Source organism: Ovis canadensis, chromosome 11 (genome assembly GCF_042477335.2).
Source record: "Ovis canadensis isolate MfBH-ARS-UI-01 breed Bighorn chromosome 11, ARS-UI_OviCan_v2, whole genome shotgun sequence".
Classification (NCBI taxonomy): domain Eukaryota; kingdom Metazoa; phylum Chordata; class Mammalia; order Artiodactyla; family Bovidae; genus Ovis; species Ovis canadensis.
This window is the reverse complement of record NC_091255.1, coordinates 18,462,000-18,483,024: the sequence shown is the minus strand read 5'-3', so window position 1 is coordinate 18,483,024 and position 21,025 is coordinate 18,462,000. Positions and strand designations below refer to the sequence as shown.

Below are 21,025 nucleotides of genomic sequence, written 5' to 3'. Positions count from 1 at the left end.
GGCACTAACCAGCACCTCTCAGCAGAACAGAAATATTTTCACAACTTTGCCTTAGTAGTAACTATAAGCTGTTCTGTTAATACCAGTTCTAAGGTATTAACAATACTCATGTTAATAACTTACACAGCTTATGACTTATTTACAAAATCCCTTTCTATATCTGCGCATGTTTCAGTTTGAGTATTAATCATAGGTTAGTTGTAAAAAAAATACCACTTTGATATTTAAATCCTAGTCTTTTTTTTTTTTGACATTGATATAAATGTTCTTAGGTTTTAGATATCTTCTGTCCCAAGTGGCAGCCCTTCTTTGTATTCTTCTCACACTGAAGCTTCAACTGATGCAAGATGCTTTTATGTCTTTCCTACCTATTACTGCTAACGAATGCTCTGACTTTATTGCACTACTGTACTTTACAGCTAGCAGTGCAATAGTATTGTCAAAGCATCTGAAAGCAGAACATACACCAGAATTTTGATTCTTGCCTTACATCTTTCTTCAGTGTCTGTGAGTAATTTACCACAACCTGTGTTGCTGAAAACTGTAACTTTATTACCAAGAGTATATGTTTTAGAAAGTAATAATTTGAAAAAATAAATTTTCAAATAATTAAAAATTCACCACTGTAATGCATTATGAACCACATCGAGAAAATACATTTTATAGCTAATGTCATTATGACTTGTCTAAACACGTAGTACTTTGTTATTTGATTCTTTCTGCTATAGATTTGGATAGGCTCTGCCTAGTCTCAGGTTTTATTGAGTTTGAAGGTGAATTAGAAAGTGATGAAAACAATCTCCGTTGTATATTTCCTCTGGTAACCTGCCTCATCTTAATTGGTGTTAATTTTGTGTATTGTTTAATAAATGCTTGAGTTTAAAACTTTAGAATGCATGTTTTAAGGTTCTTTTTGTAATTGTGAGATACAATAAAATGTGAATCTATCACTTCTTTTTTTGTAATCAGTTTGAGATATAATTACATAGAGTAAAACTCAACAGTTCTAGTTGTACAGTTTGATGAGTTTTGACACATGTATAGTCATGTAACCACCACCACAGTTATGATATGCCATAAAAATTACTCTTATAACCCTTTGCAATAAACCTCCTCCCAAACTCTCTGGCAACCACCAATCTCCAGTTTTGTCTTTCCTAGAAGTTCATAAAAATGAAATTATATACACAAAGCGTCAAGTCTTTTGTGTCTGGCTTTTTGCACTTAGCATAATGCTTTTAAGATTCACCCACATTGTATGTATGTATTAGTAGTTGCACCATTTTTATTGATGAGTAGCATTCTGTTGTTTAGAATATCAGAAATTATTTATCTGTTCACCAGATTATGCCCGTGATTTTATTTCCAGAATTTGCCTATTATGAATAAAGTTGTTTAAACATTGTAATACAAGTCTTTTATGGACATAATGTTTTTGTTTCTGTTGGGCAGCATCATAAAAGTATGATCTTAATAAGAAACTGCTAAAATCTTTTTCAAAGCTCTGTCTTAGGGTTCTAGTTTCTCCGAATCCTCACAAACATTTAGTTAATATTGTCAGCCTTCATTTTAGCCGTTCTAGTAAGTGTGTAGTGGTAACTCACCGTAGTCCTAATTTGCATTTCCTTAATGATGTTGAACATCTTTTCATGTGCTTATTCAAAGTTGGTATATCTTTAGTGAATATGTGTTAAAATCTTTTGTCTATTTTTAAATTGAGTTTTGTCTTTGTATTAATACAGAATTCCTTTAATTTTATCTATTTGCTTTCTCGCTGTCTTAACAATATTGAATCTTCTGATACATGAACATTCTTCTGATACCCTTCTGATACAGGTCTTACTTAATTTCTTTTATAGCCTAGTGTGATTTCTATTGGTGTTCTGTATCTTAAAAGTAGAACAAGAATAGTAATTATATAATGTGTGTTGTAAATACATTGACTTTCAGAAAAAAATTAAGCTGTTTGTTAGGCAAATATCCTTAAAAGATGGCTAGGAGAATAGATAACAGGAAAGAAAGATACTGAGATGTTAGGAATGAACACAAGGACATTATTTGTAGGGAATGAAGAACACGATTGCTCACATGAAACCACTTTATTCTAAATTTTATTTATAAAATCCCTTTCTGAATTACCTTACCTGGCTTCAAGTGTAGCTGTTTTCCTCTTCTTTGGTTTTAATTTCCTGCTGGTCACTTGTGGGCTCTTCGAGCAGTGGGTGGAAGTGTGTGCTTTGTTTGTCTTGGCCATGCTGCATGGCATGTGGGACTGAACCTGTGCCCCTGCAGTGGAAGTGCAGAGGCCTAACCAGCGGACCTCCAGGGAAGTCCTAGAATTTGGTATATTTTAGTAATGAAAGATATTACATGGGGAGGGACTAAAAGACAAAACTGCTAATTTGAAGACTTTTCTTCTTCCTTGGAGCAAAGTAAAAGTTTTAAAACATACAAAAAACTTTGTTAGTCAAACATAAGCAAAGATTCATGGTTAAGAATATCCCAGATACGGACTTCCCTGGTGGTCCAGAGGCAACGGCTCTGCACTCTGCACTGCAGGGGGCCTGAGTTCGGTCCCTGGTCAGGGAACTAAATCCCACATGCTGAAATTAAAGACCGCAAGAAGGATTGATGAACCTATGCCTTGCGACTAAGACCTGGTACAGCCAAATGAATAAAGAAATATTTTTTAAAAAGAATATCCTAGATAAAATGTATTCTTAATTATATTTCAGAAGGTTATACTTCTAATTTATCTTAATGTATAGCATTTAAAAGTTTAAATACGTTAGTCCTTGGTTCATTGTTTTGTTCTCATTTTTCCAAATTTTTATTTGTCTTTATTATTGACTGTACCGGTCTCCATTGCTTTGCATGCACTTTCTCTCTGGTGCCGCGCGTGGCGGCTTCTCACGGTTGTGGAGCATAGGGGTGTAGGCTGCAGTAGCTGCAGCACGTGGGCTCAGTAGTTCTAGTTCCAGGAGGTACATTGGAAAGAGGCACCTAACCTGGTGTCTTGTTAGAGGTGAGATATAATCTGAGATTGGAAGGATGAGTAGGGATTAGCCAGTGAAGGGAACGGGAAATGTTCCAGGCAGAGGAAACAGTGCATGTTCAAGTCCAGAGGTGCTACTCACGTGAGGGAGACTGCACGTGGCTCAGCACAGCGTCGAGATGGTTGAAACGGGGAGCAAGAAGGTTGAGATGAAGAACCAGTAAAATAAATTGTAGCTATTAAGTTGAAAACCTTCACCACGCTCTATAACATTCCTAAACATCTAAAATTATTAAATATTCACGTTCTGTGGTAATCATGAACCTGTGTTCCTTAATTAAAAAAAAATTTCCATATAAACATCTCCGGTTTTGGGTAAGTTATAGGGAAATTTAGTGCCTTCTGACCGGATCATTATATACTGATTTTTGTGTACTGTAGTCTTTATTGCCCTATTTATTTATAAGGCTTGTTCAAGGAGGATGTATGACCTGGAGTGAAATCTTACCAGGCAACTCACAGAACTGCAGTCAGGAAGAGAGTCATCAACTTAGCCGAGCCTAGAGCACTTGAACCCAGTCAAGCGGCAGATTCATGAGAATAGATGATTTGTCGTTTTTAAGCCACTGAGTTTCAGGTTCCAGTTTTGAAGTGTGCTCCTTTAATCTAGGCTGCCAAAACTTACTGTATCCTTTTGCTAGCATGTTGTCTCATCCATTTTTAGCAGTGTAGTCTGCTGCTGCTGCTGCTGCTAAGTCGCTTCAGTCGTGTCCGACTCCGTGCAACCCCATAGACGGCAGCCCATCAGGCTCCGCTGTCCCTGGGATTCTCCAGGCAAGGACACTGGAGTGGGTTGCCATTTCCTTCTCCAATGCATGAAAATGAAAAGTGAAAGTGAAGTTACTCAGTCGTGTCCGACTCTTAGCGACCCCATGGACTGCAGCCTACCAGGCTCCTCCATCCATGGGATTTTCCAGGCAAGAGTACTGGAGTGGGGTGCCATTGCCGTCTCCTCAGTGCAGTCTAGTTGTGTGTTAATATTATCTCACAAGTAAAAGAAACATTGTGTTTGACCTTAATGAGTAACCAAGGGTAAAGCATGTAAAGGGATGGTTCTGTGCAGGTTTCTCTTTCTGGTCCTGAGCTTGATGACATTTAGGGATACCTCAATTTAGGGTTGTCAGACTTAGTAAATGAAAATATAAATTGTCTGGGAATTCCCTGGTGGGCCAGTGGTTAAGATTCCATGCTCTCCAAATGAAACAACTGACAAAGGATTAATTTCCAAAATATATAATAAGCAGCTTATACAACTATTACCAGAAAAACAAACAACCCAGTCAAAAACTGGGAAAAAGACCTAAACAGAAATTTCTCCAAAGAAGACATACAGATGACTAACAAACATATGAAACGATGCTCAACATTGCTCATTATTAGAGAAATGCAAATCAAAACTACAATGAGATATTACCTCACATAGGTCAGGATGGCCATCATCCAAAAGTCTACAAACAATAAATGCTAGAGAGGGTTGGAGAAAAGGGAACACTTTTGCACTGATGGTGGGAATGTAAATTGATACAGCCACTATGGAAGACAGTATGGAGATTCCTTAAAAAACGAGGAATAAAAGCACCATATGATGCAGCAATCCCACTCCTAGGCATATACCCTGAGGAAACCAAAATTAAGAGACACATGTATCCCATTGTTCATTGCAGCACTGTTGACAATAGCTAGAACATGGAAGCAACCTAGATGTCCATCGACAGATGAATGGGTAAAGAAGTGGTACATATACACAATGGAATGTTACTCAGCCATAAAAAAGAATGCATTTGAGTCAGTTCTAATGAAGTGGATGAACCTAGAGCCTATTATACAGAGTGAAGTAAGTCAGAAAGAGAAAGATAAATATTGTATTCTAACACATATATACGGAATCTAGAAAGATGATACTGAAGAATTTATTTGCAGGGCAGCAGTGGAGAAACAGACATAGAGAATAGACTTATGGACATGGGGAGAGGGGAGGAGAGAGTGAGATGTATGGAGAGAGTAACATGGAAACATATTACTATATGGAAAATAGATAGCCAACAGGAATTTGCTGTATGGCTCAGGAAACTCAAACAGGAGCTCTATATTAACATAGAGGGGTGGGAGGGGAGGGATATGGGAGGGAAGTTCAAAAGGGAGGGGATATTTGTACACCTATGGCTGATTCATGTTGCGGTTTGACAGAAAACAACAAAATTCTGTAAAGTAATTGTCCTTCAATAAATAAATAAATTAAAAAAAAAAAGATTCTGTGCTCTCACTACCAAGGTCCTGGGTTCAATCCCTGGTTGAAAACAGATCCCACAAGCTGTCTGGCCAAAGAAAACAGAAAAGATGCCCAGTTAAATTTGAATTTCAAATAGGCAATAGGAAATTTTTTAGTATAGTTATGTCCAAATATTGCATGGGATGTACTTAGAAAATTTTTTTTATTGTTTATCTGAGATTCAGGTTTAACTGAGTGTCCTGTATTTTATGTGTCAAACGCCCTTTCAGAATGCATTTTCATACAGTTATGAACAGAGTACATTAGATTGTCATATTTATTGGTCAAATAATTACCAGTTACAACTTCTTATACCTACTGTGTATGAGGAACTGTGCTAAGCAAAGTTTAATATATGAGCCATGAGGAGAGACACATAAATCACAAAAAATCTACATGAAGCAAGAAGTACAAGGTGCTGTGTCTGAACAAATATAATCTTTGTCTTCTATAGTCTTTTAGCCTAGTACATAGATAATTCAGATAAATACATATATTTGCACTGGGTGAGTGGGAAGAGGTAGAAGATAATTTCAAAAGAGATTCCTCTCTTATATAAAAGCATATTTGTTATGAAAACTTGCAGAAATCCAGATTTAATCTTTGTTTTATTCTCTGGGGAAGGGACAATTTACGACTACAATTTACTAGAAGTCGTACAGATGTAGATGACAAACTTATGGTTACCAGGGGATAAGGGTAGAGGGAAGCGATAAATTGAGAGATTGGGATTGTCATATACACACTATAATATATAAAATAGATAACTAATAAGAATTTGCTGTATAGCAGAGGGAACTCTACTCAATACTTTGTAATGGCCTAGATGGGAAAATAATCTAAAAAAAAAAGTGAATATATGTATAACTGATTCACTTTGCTGTACACCTGAAACTACTGTAACATTGTAAATCAGCTGTACTTATGATAAAAGGTTTTAAAAAAGGACTTTGTAAATCAAAGTTAAAAAGAAAGAGAAGGGACAGTTCTCTTGCTTTTTATATGTTCAGGCAATATGCTTAGCATTTGGATCTCAAAAGCAATGACTTTTTTTTTTTTTTAATTAAAAAAAAGCAGATTATCTCTTGGAACTTAGATACATACTGTACTCAGCCCCTTATCCCCAATCTTTAGGAGTTCACAGGTTCCGTTTAGTTGGCAATCTGCTTTGTTGCTTTATTGTTGACACTAAGACAAGTTACAATTCGCAGTGACAGTTATTCATTTTTTTTCTTTAGGTTATGGATCCTTAAAGGAGCTTTTTCTCACCAGAATAATGTAGACAGATACATGAAATTGCCAGATATCAAGAGGGGATTTATAGAACCTTGCCTCAATAAGATCACGGGATATCTGCTATTCAGAGGTTGAAGTGATTTGACATTAAATGATGAGACATCATTAATCTTGCATCCTTTTATACAGATTGTGTAAAAATTGCTACCAAAGATGTATTCCCTCAAGATTATACTAAGTTTTTGCCATAGGCATTTACATTATTCTAACTATGGTCTGCAATTTAGGAATGTACCTGTTTTGTCATATTTGATGACATTCTGACTTTATACTCTGAAGACAGTATATCATCAGTATTGATATATACATACTAAACAATATTATATCCCATTACACAATATTATTCTCTATATATTACATATAAATATATATTTAAGACATCACCAACTCGATGGACATGAGTTTGAGTCAGCGCCGGGAATTGGTGATAGAGAGGGAAGCCTGGCGTGCTGCAGTCCATGGGGTCGCAAAGAGTCAGACACGACTGAGCGACTGAACTGAACTGAAGAGCATGCTATTTACCAGGCGCTGCTAGAGAGTAATGATTTTTAAAAATAACAGTGAGGCAACTTCCAGGCAGACCAGTGGTTAAGAATCTGCCTTCCAATGCAGGAGACGCAGGTTCCATCCCTGGTCAGGGAACTAAGATCCTACATGCTGAGGGACAACTAAGGCATCCTGCCCACAGCAACCAGAGAAGCCCACAAGCTCTAGAACCCTTGTTCCACAAGAAGACCCAGAGCAGCCGAAGTAAAACAACATAAAGTGATCGAAAAACGTAAATTACCAAAAAAAAAAAACCAAACAGTGAAATTTAGTGTGGCTGCGGTGTAAAATGTGAAGTTTCAGTGAGAAAATTTAAATTTTTAAAAATTTTACTGGAGTATTTATTGATTTACAATGTTGCATTAGTTTCCCCTGTACAGCAGAGTGAATCAGTTATACATGTACATATGGAGAGTGTAAATTTTTGTTAAGAATCAAACTAAGAGCTGAAAGTAATTTCACAGGCATTGAGAAACTAAGAATCTTTAAGAATGGCAGTATGCAGAATGTGGGCGTATGCATGTTTGGTCACTCCATCGTGTCCAGCTCTTTGTGTCTTCAAGGACTCTAAGCCAGGCTCCTCTGTCCACTGGATTTTCCAGGCAAGAATCCTGGAGTGGGTTGCCACTGTTTTCTCCCGGGGATCTTCCTAATCCAGGGATTCAACCCTACACCTTCTGCCTTGGCAGGTGGATTCTTTACCACTGAGCTAACTGTACGCTTAAAAAAATAGTTATTATACATGTAATACATATTCATTGTAATTTAATTAGAAGACAGATATGCAAAAGGAGAGAAAGACCTGACAATTCCAAGACAATTAAGACTATGTTGTAGGGGCTTCCTTGGTGATCCTGTGGTTTAAGAATCCACAGGGGACTCGGGTTTGAGCCCTGGTCTGGGAAGATTCCGCATGCCGAGGAACAGCTAAGCCCATGTGCCACAACTTCTGAGCCCATGTGCTGCAACTGCTGAAGCCTGTGTGCCTAGGGCCTGTGCCCTGCAGCAAGAGAAGCCAGCACCCTGCAAGGCAGGGTCGTCCCCACTTGCCTCAACTAGAGAAAGCCTGCGTACAGCAACAAAAGACCCAGCACAGCCAAACAATAAATAATTTTTTAAAAAGACTATGTTGTTTATTATTCTGTTGTAGGTATATTTTTAACTGTTTTTTTTTCTAAACCAGGTTCATTCTATATATTATGAAAATCTGTTCCTTGTAGTCCAGTATATATCCATAGCACAGTTAACATAAATAACCTAAGATCCTGAAAACTTTAAAAAAAAGTTCAGTAGACTACTTTAACTGATAAAATCAGCCTTATGTGTGCTACCCTCATAATTGTCCCATAAAAGCCTGCAGATTAGGAACTGATATGCCTGAAACTTCATGCTTGCTTCTGCTTTGATGTTATTTGCCTGAAACAACATGTAACTGGGTGCTTGTGCATATTGCTGCTTCTCTGTTTCAGACAAGCATAGACATGTGTTTGTTCTGTCTGGAAGAGACTGGATAATAGCTCTCTAGCAGAAATAGACAACAAAACAATTGTGATTGTGTAGACATTAGAAGTGGCCCTCATCTTGTTAAGAGCTTGGAATATTTCTTCTTAAAACAGGCTTTAGAGGGTGGTTGGATTCCCTGGCTATTCTTTCAAGTGAGTGAACTTATATCTGTTCCCTTTTGTCATTGAACATTGGTCTGTATGTTAAAAACTCGGGATATAAAAGTGGAAAGACAAGGGTCTTGCCAGCAAGAGACTTGAAATCAAAATGGGGACACTGCCATGCAAATAAATGATTGTAATATAAGACATGAAACGAGAAGCCTCAGCCATGAAAGGAAAAATGAAAGTAGATAAAGGTGTTTCTAAATCTACTGGAGAGAGGAAAATGCAAGGAAAGGCGTGCTTTAAGCAGATTCTTTGGTTGATAATACAGCTAACCTACATCTAGGAGTATTCAGATACCTAATTCTCCCTTAAAACGTGTCTAAGGAAAATGTATTTCTAAGCTTAGCTGCTGAGTCCAGAATATACCTCTACCAACTCCTCTCATCATAGGCAAGACCCTTCGTTTTCCTGTGTTTCGATGCTGTTGAGACAGGCTTTCTCACAAGAGGATGTGTTTGGAGCTGGTCCTTCTGAAAGGGAGCATTATTGTGGCACTGGGAATCTGTGGGTTGTTTGTAAAGAGGAAATATTTTTTAAACTGTACTGCAATTATATCCTGCTGTCAAATATTTTAGTGGTATGTAATATAAAAACTAGTACTACAGAATGGTATATACTTGTGAAATACAGGGCATGCTCTTTAAAACTAAATTATTTCCTAAATTGTTCTTTTACTTGTTCGTATGGTTTCTTCTGTACAACCACAGTCTGTTTCCAAGGATATCCAGTTGTCAGGATGTAATTTGGTTGTCTTTGGGGCTTAACATTGATTTCCATGGACTTTTCCCAGCTAAATTGCCTATTTTTATTTACCACTTTTGGGACTGATATAAAACTTTTTCCATTTATTTTTATTACTGAGTTAGAGGAAAACTGTGAATATGAAATATGAATGTCTTGGGCTTTAAAAAAATTCACATTTTAAATATTCTAATATGCCTAAAAATAAGGCAGATAGCTAAAACTAATTAAATAGCAACTACACTGTTTTTCAAGACTTCCCAGAATCTAATTTATAATTGAGAAGGGTTGTGAATGAAGTTCAGCAATATCATTTGGTTCTATTAATCAGACACTAATGAGTTTTGGAGGCTGTCATAATTGGTTAGTAAATTTCCTACAGTGTAACTGAAAATTTTCCTGTTTATTACCAGATCCTAGAACCCTATCGATATTGTCTCTGCTGTGTAAATAGCTCTGAGTAGTGCAATATTGCTTATAGGGTTTTGGTGTTTGGGAAGAACAATGGGCAGGTTGCAGAAACAATGTAGCTGAAACTGAAGCAACAGTTGTTTTCGTTTAGGAATAAAATAGTAGAAGCTAGTTTTTAATACAGACATTAAAATCTGAAACTAAAATGTTGAATTTTTATATATTAGAAGAAACACTTTTCTTAATTTTAACATTTTGATAAACCTTGTTTTATTGTAGTATAATGAAATAATAGAGTTTTATTGTTGGAAGAGAGTAGATTTCCAGCTCTCTCATTTAATAGGAGAGACTCAAAGCGACAGCAGATACTGGAGACCACATAACTGTTAATGAGACCAGGGTTAGAATTTCTGCCATGTATCTCAATCCTCTTATTTTCTTTTTTTCAGTACCATACTAGCAGGTTGTATTTAGAGAGATTTTTTTTAATGGACTAAGTGCAGATTTAAAACAAAAAACCCAACTTTCCATTTAATGTTGGGTAGTCTTTACATTTCCCCCCATCTATGTGATTCTCTTTGGCTTTGATGTCATGTATAACTTCGGTCTAACTACATAAAAACAAGAGTAATGAAAATAGAAGTAGAGGGAAGTCACTTAGACTGTTTTCTTTGTTTATAAAATGAAGGGTTCAGATGAGAGAATCTTCACTGTTTTTCTGTTTCTCAACATTGCTTTGACATACTTTTTCCTTTTTTGTCCCTGCTTAATCTATAGCCTGGGCTTTCCTTGTGGCTCAGCTGGTAAAGAATCTGCCTGCAAGGCGGGAGACCTGGGTTTGATCCCTGGGTTGGGAAGATTCCCTGGAGAAGGGAAAGGCTACCCATTCCAGTATTCTGGCCTAGAGAATTTCATGGACTGTATAGTCCATGGGATTGCAAAGAGTTGGACACGACTGAGCGACTTTCACTTCACCAGCCATAGTCCACTGACTTGCTAATAAGTAAATACTTCCCGTAGGTATTGTCACAAAATATTCTCTTCAGTTCTTCAAGGAGGGTAACATTCTACTCTCAAACCATTGTTTTTCCTGTATTTTAAAAAGAGGTTTTGGACTTAGCTGGTAGTCCAGTGGTGAAGGTCCACGCTTCCAATGCAGGGGGCACTGGTTCTATCCCTGGTCTAGGAAGACCCCACATCCACGTGCCATAAAGCGTGACCAAAAACCGAAACAAAAGTTTTAAAATTGTGGTTAAATACATATAACATAAAATTTACCATTTTAACCACTTAAAATGTGGACTCAAAATAGAGCTCAGCAGCCTTCTGTGCATTCTCACTGTGCAGCCATTGCCACCGTCCATCTCCAGAGCTTCATCATTGTTAAACTCTGCGTATGTTAAACAATGACCCCCTATTCCCTGCACCCCCTGTATTTAAAAATCTGTTTAAAATTCTGTTTGTTGTCTGAAATATTTTCCGAAGAGAAGTATGGGCATATTACTTAAAGGGGAAACGGAAAAAAAATTTAAAGACTTTTTGGAAGCAGTGATGTACGTATAAATGCAGCACTTGTGTGAAAGTGGGAAGTCCTGAATTTCAGCATTTGCCAGTTTTCCTGTTGTGTGTTTTTCCACCCTATCTGATTTCAGGTTACCAGCATGATGTCACAGAAAATGGAGCTGGAAAGACATGCAGTAGTAGCATGTGATATACTCCTCCTGTATAGATACAATAGGCCTCAAGAGCATAGATGAGTAAAATATAGTAAAACTAGGAAATTGTGGGGTTTGTGTATATATTTTTTTCAATAATTTAGTTGTACATTTAATAATTTAATTTTTAGTGATGCTCTTGTTTAACAATTGGCTTACAAGAATTCCTAAAAATGTAGCTGGCTCCATCATGCCGTTGATTGGAAGCGTACTCTTTGGTATCTTATTAAACTATGAATTACTTAAAAGAAGGAACACTTCTTTTAGGTACTGTTTGGTGGTTTTTAGTACCTTGTGGACCCCCAGGCATTACATGAAGCCATAGCTGAAACCACCTCTGAGGAGAAGACTTTGTAAAATGGACTATGGGATTATGCCAGTTAAATTTAAGCAGAGCTAAACTGTCAAGTTGAAAAACATATAGGCTTAAGAATATCAGGTTAAGGGCTCCTAGAATAGAGATTCTATTTTAAGGTAGCCCTGGAGTAACAAATCCCATAATCCTAAGAATTTTGTAGTAACTATTAGGTTAGTTTAAAACAGTTAAAACAACTTTTATTTAAAGTTATGCTTTAGAATGTTGTATAAGACCTCAAATTATACATAAAGCTACAGAACTGTGGTCTATTGCAGCAATTAGATCAGGTCTTCAGTGCTTAGAGCCTTTGCTTAGTTGATTTGTCCTCCTCCCACTTCCTCCCCCTACTCTCCATCCACATGTGAAGGAAAAGTTAATTCTTGAGCATATTTTAATATGGGAAATTATACCAACAGGAATTTCTTTACATATATACATATATTAATACATATATAGTAATAGTATGCTTAAAGAAGTCTAATTATTGATAGATTTAATCATGGCAGCTAATGTAACAAGTATATAAGACAAATGAAATGCCTCCACTTTTGGAAAACATTTTAAATACTTTTTAGGCAAAGAACTAATACATTGGTTTTTCTGACTCAGCAACTCCTTGATGTTAGAGATGCAAATCAGACTGATTCCTGGGAAATTTTTTAAAACAAAAACTGACTTTTTTCCCTTCTATTTCTACCCTAAAAGTTTTTGGTTGTAAAAATAGAATGTTATTAATTGAAAAGTTTTCCGATCAAATTTAGGCCAACGATGAGAAATTATTAGTGATGGAAGATTTAGTTTATCTCTTTCTGAACTTTGTTCAATAATGAAAGCTTCTGACTTTCAAAGCATTTTAACTTCTGAGAACCTTTTTTTCTTATTCTACATTCCAAAGTAGAACCCTTGGTTTACTTTTTGTATAATAAAAATATCTGTATAGCACTTCTCATTAGATCTGAGAATTACTTTTCGTTGGTTTTACCCTTCCCATTAAGGCTTTACATTTTCAAGAAGCAATCGTTAGTCCAGAGCTTAAGTTGACAGAAAGGTCTCCCTGTCTCCCTAAAGCAGTCTCCTCAGCTGTGGGCTAGGAATGGAAGACCTTCCCTGAGGAAATCACCTTTTACCTTTCAGAGTAAACTCAAAACGGTTGTTTCCCTGATAAATTCAAGGCAGTACATGCTTTAAGAGCTTGTAAAAGATGCAGAATTCCCCCAAATTAAGAACAATTTGGAGACTATGTCACATTCAGAGATAAACCACTTTTAACAATGATACATATGCTTCCCAACTTTTCCATGTGAACACACATGTATTTTACAGCCTATGGCAGTTTTCCCCCCTTTTCTCCCTTAGAAGTTTATTGCAGATCAAGGTTCCACGCTAGTACCCAGGTTAAATAAATTGTGGTCATTTGGCCTGCTGTGCCATTATGTCATATGTAGCTTTTCTTGTATAATTTATGGCTCTTTAAGCCTTCTAGTTTTGGCCTGTGTGGCACATATTTATAGTTCTTTGGTTAATAGGATTGCAGATTGTGTTAACAGCCTGAGCATCCCTAAAAATAAATTTGTTCTGTGCTTTACCTTGAAACCACATATCCTTCCAGAGGTAGAAAAACTGCCTAATTGATGAGTGCGGTGGTAATTCCTGAAGCCATTGTTAGTTCTTAATAGAGCATGGGTATTCTAGATGATGGAAGTTTAATATACTTTACTATTTTCCTATTTTCAAAATTAGTATATATAATATTAAAAATATAAAGAGAAAAGAAAGAATAGCTATAGTATCATGTTTTGTGAAATGTCTTTTGGTTCGTGAACTAATGATCTATGCTGATCTTTAGTTCCAGAAAGCTGACTCTGATCTGGACTACATTCAGTACAGGCTGGAATATGAAATCAAGACTAATTATCCTGATTCAGCAGGCAAGGTAATCTGCAAAAGAAATATCTTTTTAACAGAATATTTTATTAAAAGATTTTCTGATAGTATTTCTAATAGTAGAGTATAATAGTTACATTATTAAGGATTACATTCTTAGAATCCTTTTGTGTTGGAAGTTTGGTCACAGAATATTGGAGAGATTATACTCATAGTAAAGGAAATTTGTGGCTCCTCTTTTTTTAACCTGTAACCAAGAATTATTGAGTCTAGATGTGTAAACAACTGTGGAAGCCTCTGAAATTGTGAAAGAATATAGATACCTTTAGGGCAGTGGTTAACTAAGAGGAGAAATCCTAGCAGTCATGATATTCTGAGGAAGATGATGATACACTATTAAATTTGTTACATGGACTGTTTGTATAAAATTATGTACTTAGTTATTCTAAGTTTAGATTGATTAGAAATACTATCTGTTTATAAGTCATAGTACATGTACACATGCCTATAGAGATAAAGCAATTTTTAAGCCTTGTTTGTTAACATTAATTTAGCATGTAAAGCATTAATTTATCACTTTATGGTACTCTTTTTTTCTCTTATAGCACTTGCTAGCAGATAAGAAATATCATTATTTACTCTTTCTTAAAAAAATTATACAATTAAAATTTCGGGGGAATTGTGTAAACTTTCAAATTAAAATGAGATTTTAAATAAAATTGGGAAAGCACTGTGTTCAGTTTTTACCGCTTACATGAAATAATGGAATGCCAGGATTGTATAGGAGTATAATTTTAACTATTCTACCTCCTTAACTGACTTGACTTTGTCCTTCCCTCTTTTCGCTCTTACTAAAGAAAACCAACCCATTCTGGTCAAGTGGTACCCCAAGTAATTGGCCAAAGCACTCATCTCAGTCAGTATATTTCAAGTACTATCTGGAATACATTTCGTGTGGGGCTTCCACGTTTCTCCCACCTTCTATCTCTCATTTTTATCACATTTCCGGTTGTTTTATTCTTCTACAACTTTTTTTTAAAAAAAACAGCTTTACTGAGCTATAATTCACATACCACAGAATTCACTCTTTTAAAGTAGATAATTTAGTGGGTTTTAGTATGTTTAGTTTATTGTAATTTTTAGCAGTTTAGTATATTATATGGCCATCATCACAATAAATATTTGAGTACTTTCATAACCTCAAAAAGAAACCCATACCTATTAGCTGTTTCTCCCCATTAACAACCACTTCCTCCTCCCCTGGCCAGCTTCCAGCAACTACTAATCTACTTCCTGTCGCTATACTCTACAGATTTGCTCTCTGAACATTTCATATAAATGGAATCACACAATATGTGGCCTTTTATATCTGGTTTAGCATTTTTTTAAAAAATTGAAATATAGTTGATTTACAGTTTTTCAGATGGAGAGCAAAGTGATTCAGTTATACAAACACGCATATATATACACACAAAAATATGTGTCTGTGGGTGTATATATTTTTCAAATTCTTTTCTTTATAGGTTGTTACAAGATACCGAGTATAGTTCCCTGTGCTATACAGTTGATCCTGTTGTTTATCTATTTTATACATAATAGTCAGTCAGTGAGTTCAGTTGCTCAGCCGTGTCTGACTCTTTGTGACCCCATGCACTGCAGCACGCCAGGCTTCCCTGTCCATCACCAGCTCCTGGAACTAGCTCAGACTCATGTCCATAGAGTCAATGATGCCATCCAACCACCTTATCTTCTGTCATCTCCTTTTCCTCCTCCTGCCTTCTATTTTTTCCAGCATCAGGGTCTTATTCAGTGAGTCAGTTCTTCACATCAGGTGATCACAGTACTGGAGTTTCAGCTTGAGCATCAATCAGTCCCTTTCAATGAATATTCAGGACTGATTTCCTTAAAGATTGACTGGTTTGATCTTGCAGTCCAAGGGACTCTCAAGAGTCTTCTCCAACGCCACAGTTCAAAAACATCAATTCTTTGGCGTTCAGCTTTCTTTATAGTCCAACTCTCACATCCGTATGTGATTACTGGAAAAACCATAGCTTTAACTAGACGGACTTTGTCAGCAAAGTGATGCCTCTGCTATTTAATACGCTGTCTAGGTTGGTCATAGCTTTTCTTTCAAGGAGCAAGCGTCTTTTAATTTTGTGGCTGCAGTCACCATCTGCAGTGATTTTGGAGCCCCCCAAAATAAAGTCTTTTACTGTTTCCATTGTTTCCCCATCTATTTCCCATGAAGTGATGGCACCGGATGCCATGATTTTAGTTTTTTGAATGTTTTAAACCAACTTTTTCACTCTCCTCTTTCACTTTTGTCAAGAGACTCTTTAGTTCTTCATTTTCTGCCATAAGGGTGGTGTCATCTGCGTATCTGAGGTTATTGATATTTCTGCCTGCTATCTTGATTCCAGCTTGTGCTTCATCCAGCCCAGCATTTCTCATGATGTACTCTGCATGCAAGTTAAATAAGCAGGGTGACAATATATAGCCATGAAGTACTCCTTTTCTGATTTGGAACCAGTCTGTTCCATGTCCGGTTCTAACTGTTGCTTCTTGACCTGCATACAGATTTCTCAGGAGGCAGGTAAGGTGGTGTCGTATTCCCATCTCTGTAAGAATTTTGCACAGTTTGTTGTGATCCACACAGTCAAAGGCTTTGGCATAGTCAGTAAAGCAGAAGTAGATGTTTCCTGGAACTCTCTTGCTTTTTCGATGATCCAACGGTTTTGATCTCTGATTCCTCTGCCTTTTCTAAATCCAGCTTGAACATCTGGAAGTTCACGGTTCACGTACTGTTGAATACATAATACATACATAATAGTATATATGTTAATCCCAGATTCCCAGTTTATCCCTCTCTCACCCCATTTCGCCTTTGGTAAGCATAAATTGACTTTCCACATCTGTGAGTCTGTTTTTGTTTTGTAAATAACTTCATTTGTATTGTTTTTCTTTAAGATTCCACATGTAAGTGATATTGTATGATGTTTGTCTTTCTCTTTCTGACTTCACTTTGTGTGAAAATCTATAGATGCATCCATGTTGCTGCAGATGGCATTATTTCATTCTGTTTTATAGATGAGTGGTAGTCCATTGTACACATATACCACATTTTTATCCATTCATCTGTGGATGGACATTTAGGTTGCTTTTATGTCTTGGCTATTGTAAATAGTCAGTGAATATTGGGGTGCATTTATCTTTTCAAATTGGAGTTTTCTCCAGATATATGCCTAGGAGTGGGATTGCTGGATTATATAGTAACTCTATTTTTAGTTCTTTGAGGAACTTCCGTACTGTTCTCCATAGTGGCTACACCAATTTACATTCCTACGAACACTGTAGGAGGGTCTTTTCTCTCCACATCCTCTCCAGCAGGTATTATTTATAGACTTTTTAATGATGGCCATTCTGACCAGTGTGAGGTGATACCTCGTTGTAGTTTTGATGTGCATTTTTCTAATAATTAGCGAAGTGGAGCATCTTTTCATGTGCCCCTTGGCCATCTGTATGTCTTCTTTGGAGAAATGTTTATTTAAGTCTCCTGCCTATTTTTTGACTGGGTTTTTGTTTGATATTGAGTTATATGAGTTGTTTATGTATTTTGGCAATAATTAAGCCCTTGTTGGTCTCATTGTTTGCAAATATTTTCTCCCATCCTATAGAATGTCTTTTTGTTTTGTTTATGATTTCCTTTGCTGTACAAAAGCTAATAAGCTTGAGTAGGTACCATTTGTTTATTTTTGCTTTTATTTCCACTGCCCTGGGAGACTGACCTTGGGGAAGGCAATGGGAACTCACTCCAGTACTCTTGCCTGGAAAATCCCATGGACGAAGGAGCCTGGTAGGCTGCAGTCGATGGGGTTGCTAAGAGTCGGGCACGACTGAGCGACTTCACTTTCACTTTTCACTTTAATGCACTGGAGAAGGAAATGGCAACCCACTCCAGTGTTCTTGCCTGGAAAATCCCAGGGACGGCGGAACCTGGTGGGCTGCCGTCTATGGGGTCGCACAGAGTCGGACATGACTGAAATGACTTAGCAGCAACATCAGGGAGACTGACCTAAGGAAACAGTGGTATGATTTATGGCAGAGAATGGTTTGCCTCTATTCTCTTCTAGGAGTTTTATCGAGTCGTGTCTTATATTTAAGTCTTTAAGCCATTTTGAGTTTATTTTTGTGTATGGTGTGAGGGAGTGTTCTAAGTTCATTGATTTACATGCAGCTGTCCAGCTTTCCCAACACCACTTGCTGAAGAGACTGTCTTTTCTCCCTTATATACCACATCTGTATCAATTCATCTACTGATGGACATTTAAGTTGCTTCCATGTCTTGACTATTGTAAAGAGTGCTGCTGTGAACATTGGGGTGCATGTATCTTTTCAAATTAGAGTTTTCATCTTTTCTGGATATCACTTAACATGTTTTAAAGGTTCATCCTGGTTGTAGCATGAATCAATACTTCATTCCTTTTTACTGCTGAATAATATTTCATTGTATGGCCATACCACATTTTCTTATTTATTTGATCAGTTAATAGTTTGGTTGTTTCCTTTTGGCTGTTATGATCATATTCCCATAAGCATTCATGTACAAGTTTTTGTATGGATGTTTGCTTTCATTTCACTTGGGTATATACCTAAGAGTGGAATTCCTGGGCACATGGTAACCCTATGTTTAATATTTTGAGGAACTACTACATTGTTATCCAAAGCAGTTGTACTATTACACATTCTCAGTTTTTTTTTTTTAAGTTGTAAAATATGTAAGATAAAATTCATCATTTTTTCCAGTTTAAAGTGTGCAATTCTGTGGTTTTAGTACATTTATATCATTGTGCAGCTATCACCACCATCCATCTCCAGAACTTGATTTCATCTTTCCAAATTGAAACTGCATCCATTAAATAATAACTCCCCATTTCCCCCTCTTCCCAAGCCCTGGCAACAACCATTCTACCTTCTGTCTCTATGAACTTTACTACTCTAGTGACCTCATACACACAATTTTCCAGACTACACATTTGGTGTCATCTATTATTTCTTTGCCCCTATCAAACATACTACTAAGTTTTCTTAACTTTTTAAAAATAATATCTCTTTTCTGTCCTTTTCCTACTTCTACTGCTCATGCTGTAGTCTTGATCACTATCTGTAGAATTAACAGTTTTTAAATTAGATTTTTTGTTCTGATTCATTCCTGTTAGAATTATCTTTATCATTTCCATCATCAAAAGCTTAGCAAGAAATCTCCAAGGAAGAAAGGAGTAGAGGGCCATGAACTGAGCCTCTGCCTGTAGCCATAAGGGAGGGTCCACAAAGGAAATATTTGAATAGTGAGATAATAATCAAGATAGTATAGTTCTGTGCAAATCAAGAGTTCATTTTAAGATTAGAATAGGAAGGAAATAAGGAGAGTCAAAAAGAGGGATATCAAAATTACAGGGCAAGTCTGACTTTTTGATTGTTATAGGGTGTGGAAAGAAGGTAACCCTCCTAACTATTGGTGGGAATGTAAATTGGTACAGTCACTATGGAGAACAGTATGGAGGTTCCTTAATAAACTAAGAATAGATCTCCCGTATGACCCTGCAACCCCACTCCTGGGCATATGTCCAGAGAAAAACATAATCCAAAAGGATACATGCACCCCAGGGTTCATTGCAGCACTGTTTACAATAGTCAAGACAGAAGCAACCAAAATGCCCATGGACAGCGGAATGGATAAAGAAGATATGGTTCATATATACAATAGAATACTACTCGGCCGTCAAGAAGAATGAAATAGTGCTATTTGCAGCAACAGGGTTGGACCTAGAGATTGTCGTATTGAGGGAAGTAAGTCAGAGAAGAAACATCCGACGACATCCCCTATCTGTGGACTCTAAAAAGACATGATATAGGTGAACTTATTTACAAAACTTAAACAGATACACGGACTAGAGAACAATCTTATGGTTGCCAAGGGGAAGGATGGGCGGAAGGGAAAGTTAGGGAGCTTGGAATGGACTTGTATATACTGCTATGTTTAAAACGCATAACCAAAAAGGACCTACTGTATAGTACATGAAACTGCTCAGCGTTCTGTGTCAGCCTGGATGGGTGGGGGGCGTTTGGGGGGAGAATGGGTACATGTATGACTGTTCACCTGAAATTATCACAACATTGTTAATTGCCTGTACCCCAATAGAAAATAAAACATTTAAAAAATTTATAGGACAGGTCTGACTTTTTGATTGTCTAAAATAATTTGGCAAAGGATTAGTCTATGGGCTATTAAACTGAGGAAGTATATTATTATAGGACCTAGAAAGTTGGTGGCAAGTGGAGTGAGAAAAATGACACTGGTTTTCAAACAAGAGTCAACAGGAGTTATTTTCCCCTCAGGGTAGGGACAATCTATGTATAGTTGAAGTCTGTATAAAGGGAGATAGGAAAAGGTTATTGAAATATAGGAATGTTGCAGTTCTGGAGGATGTGGAGAGGAGACAATAATAGTAGTAGTGTTAGGAGCTGAGTGAGGATCAGAGTAGATGTTTTCATTTTCAGGTGAAAAGGCAGGAATAGAAACTCCCAGGTGTTTTCTGTCTTCTCAGTAAAGTAGTTGGGGTGAGATATTCTGCCAAGAATGAGTGGATGGGGACTGGTAGGAATGGAGAAAGTTTGGAATACCTAGTATTGGAGAGTTTGCTAAAGAACCACGAAGGAATGAGAAGAATCATTAAGTGGCAGAAATGTCACTTTTGAACTGTCACAGTTGAAATGTCTTTCATGGAATAGTGGTTATTTACATTGAAAATTAATTTGAAAAACTAATATAATTTATAAATACAGTTGCTTGAGTTGGCATGCATTTTGTATAGTGAGGTATGCCTTGAATTGGTACTCATACATACTTTAGTCCCATGACAGTGTATTTAAGAATTTTATGATTAAGTGGTTTCAAGTTGTCTTTTCTATAAGAACAAGTCAAAATAGTTCCTTCAATACCTTCTGAATAACATTTAGGATTATATCTTAGAAGTATTGTGTAATTATTATGAACTATACATCAAATATTATGTATCTAAT

General features: G+C 36.7%; 1 protein-coding gene across 5 annotated transcripts in view; it reads left to right on the top strand.

Moving 5' to 3' along the window:
• Positions 1-21,025, top strand: part of SKA2 (spindle and kinetochore associated complex subunit 2) — a 30,041-nt gene that overhangs the window by 3,422 nt on the left and 5,594 nt on the right. For 3 of the 5 annotated variants that reach the window (XM_069602636.1, XM_069602635.1, XM_069602637.1), the window contains exon 2: positions 13,908-13,994. The exons of the other annotated variants lie outside the window; for them this stretch is intronic. In XM_069602636.1, coding sequence (XP_069458737.1) covers positions 13,908-13,994 — 87 coding nt within the window. The remainder of the gene's footprint in view (positions 1-13,907; positions 13,995-21,025) is intronic. 5 annotated transcript variants of the gene reach the window in all.